This window comes from Fragaria vesca, linkage group LG4, assembly GCF_000184155.1.
Source record: "Fragaria vesca subsp. vesca linkage group LG4, FraVesHawaii_1.0, whole genome shotgun sequence".
NCBI lineage: Eukaryota > Viridiplantae > Streptophyta > Magnoliopsida > Rosales > Rosaceae > Fragaria > Fragaria vesca.
The window spans coordinates 1,416,180-1,417,942 of NC_020494.1; the positions used below are offsets into that span (position 1 = coordinate 1,416,180).

A 1,763-nucleotide genomic window follows, 5' to 3' on the forward strand; every position below is an offset into this window, starting at 1 on the left:
CCGTGGAATTCCCACCTTCATAAAATTATCTATTCCTTCAGCTTTAATGATCAGGTACTTTCATTAGGTGTAACATTTTCCTGATTAGAGGTTTATGCAAATCTGAATACACAGTTCCTAACCATTTCTTAGTTTTTTATTTTTACTTTCTATGTATATGATGTTCTCAAATGTTAGTGATTGGTTTGGTTGTTTATTGGTTTTTATTACTGCGAGCAGCCTAGAAATATGGTCATTCGAATTGATGGTCCTCTTGTCTGGTTTTCTTCCAAATCCACAGCTTGAAACCTCAGTTCTATCAATCAGGTGTGTGTTTTAGCATTAACTCAAAATGACATGAGGTCGATACAGGTCATCTGATAGTAGCTCACCTCTTGTGAATTTGTTAATTGTTATCAGCCTTAACACATGCTCCATGGTATACATGATTCCTCTTGCATTCGCCGGTGCAGCCAGGTTTGTCTAATGCATACCTCGATCTCTTGTGCATATTTGTCTCAGTTCTTTCCTGGTCTTTATATCCATATATTGTGTCGTAGCACAAGAGTTTCAAATCAATTGGGTGCTGGGGAACCACGACTAGCTCGCCTAGCAGTAGGTGTTGCACTATGCATTGTTGTTACTGAAGGCTTTGTGACTGGTGCAATAATGATACTAGGCCGAAAAGTTTGGGGCTACTGCTATAGCAGTGAAAAGGAAGTTATCAGTTATGTTGGGCAAATGCTTATTTTGGTTGCAGTATCCCACTTTTTTGATGGGCTTCAATCTGTGCTTTCAGGTTCTTTCCCATTTTGCTTAATCGCTTGTCTCATAGAACCATTTTTGACTGAGTTCTCTTCTTTTGAATTTATAGCGTCCTCTTGAGTTCATTAAGAATTTCACTTCAAAAAACAAGTCCAATCTACTTGATGTCATCCTCTTTTTGATGAAAGGACTTCAAAACTGTTCACAAATTCAGGTATTATAAGAGGAAGTGGACAGCAAAATATTGGAGCATATGTTAACCTGGGAGCTTATTATGTTATGGGAATTCCTACTGCAGTAGTATTAGCATTTGTATTCCACATTGGAGGAAAGGTGATGCCAAATCCTTTCACTGTTTTCTCTTACAATTTAATAAGCTGTTAAGTTTGTTCAGTCTTCTAGGAGAGAATATAACCCTATGTAAGTCATACTAAAGACAAAGTAACATGTTCTTTTATAGGGTCTCTGGATGGGAATCATTGTTGCGCTATTTGTGCAAGCACTGTCTCTTGCGATCATAATTTTATTTACAGACTGGGAGAAAGAAGTAAACCAGCTACTTCCATATCATATTTCTTTTATCAACCTCGACTATAATAATCTCATACCATTTTGTTGTTCTTTCTCTTATTCGTTTTGTAGGTGAAGAAAGCTTCTGATAGAGTACACAACAGCGACAACAGACCAACCGCGGCTGATACATCGTCGCTGAGCTGATGTTGGAGAGACGAATGATTCAGTCTACTATTAAAAAAGAAGTGGCAGGCTTACCATGCATATATATATTCATTACTATTTCGTCTTCCGAAAGCATCTAAGAAAAGCAGGAGACATGTATAAAATGATTAGCTTATGGCTTTTGAGCCTTGTTACGCCAGTTTGGTCATACGGTGTTCCGATAATCAGCATTTCTCCGTTATCTTTGCATTATCTTTGCTTTCTCTACAACATTGTGAAGTGATACGAATTGTAGAGATTGAATCGAAGCTATTGGATGCTACAAATTTTGGTAGCTCTTG

At 37.5% G+C, this 1,763-nt stretch overlaps 1 protein-coding gene across 1 annotated transcript; it reads left to right on the plus strand.

Moving 5' to 3' along the window:
* Positions 1 to 846: 846 nt before the first annotated feature.
* On the plus strand, positions 847 to 1,498 carry LOC101292884 (MATE efflux family protein 6-like). Its single transcript, XM_004296371.1, has 3 exons — positions 847 to 1,077; positions 1,205 to 1,291; positions 1,387 to 1,498. Exons 1-3 carry the CDS (start codon positions 1,024 to 1,026, stop codon positions 1,459 to 1,461), a joined length of 216 nt encoding a protein of 71 aa, XP_004296419.1. The 5' UTR covers positions 847 to 1,023; the 3' UTR covers positions 1,462 to 1,498.
* The last annotated feature ends 265 nt before the right edge of the window (positions 1,499 to 1,763 follow it).

What these genes read in the sequence shown, in the direction of transcription:
- LOC101292884 (XM_004296371.1), top strand. Translation starts at nt 1,024, where the DNA reads ATGGGAATTCCTACTGCAGTAGTATTAGCATTTGTATTCCACATTGGA. An exon ending in TATTCCACATTGGAGGAAAG is followed by an intron (nt 1,078 to 1,204) that starts GTGATGCCAAAT and finishes GTTCTTTTATAG; the next exon opens with GGTCTCTGGATGGGAATCAT. An exon ending in TTACAGACTGGGAGAAAGAA is followed by an intron (nt 1,292 to 1,386) that starts GTAAACCAGCTA and finishes TTCGTTTTGTAG; the next exon opens with GTGAAGAAAGCTTCTGATAG.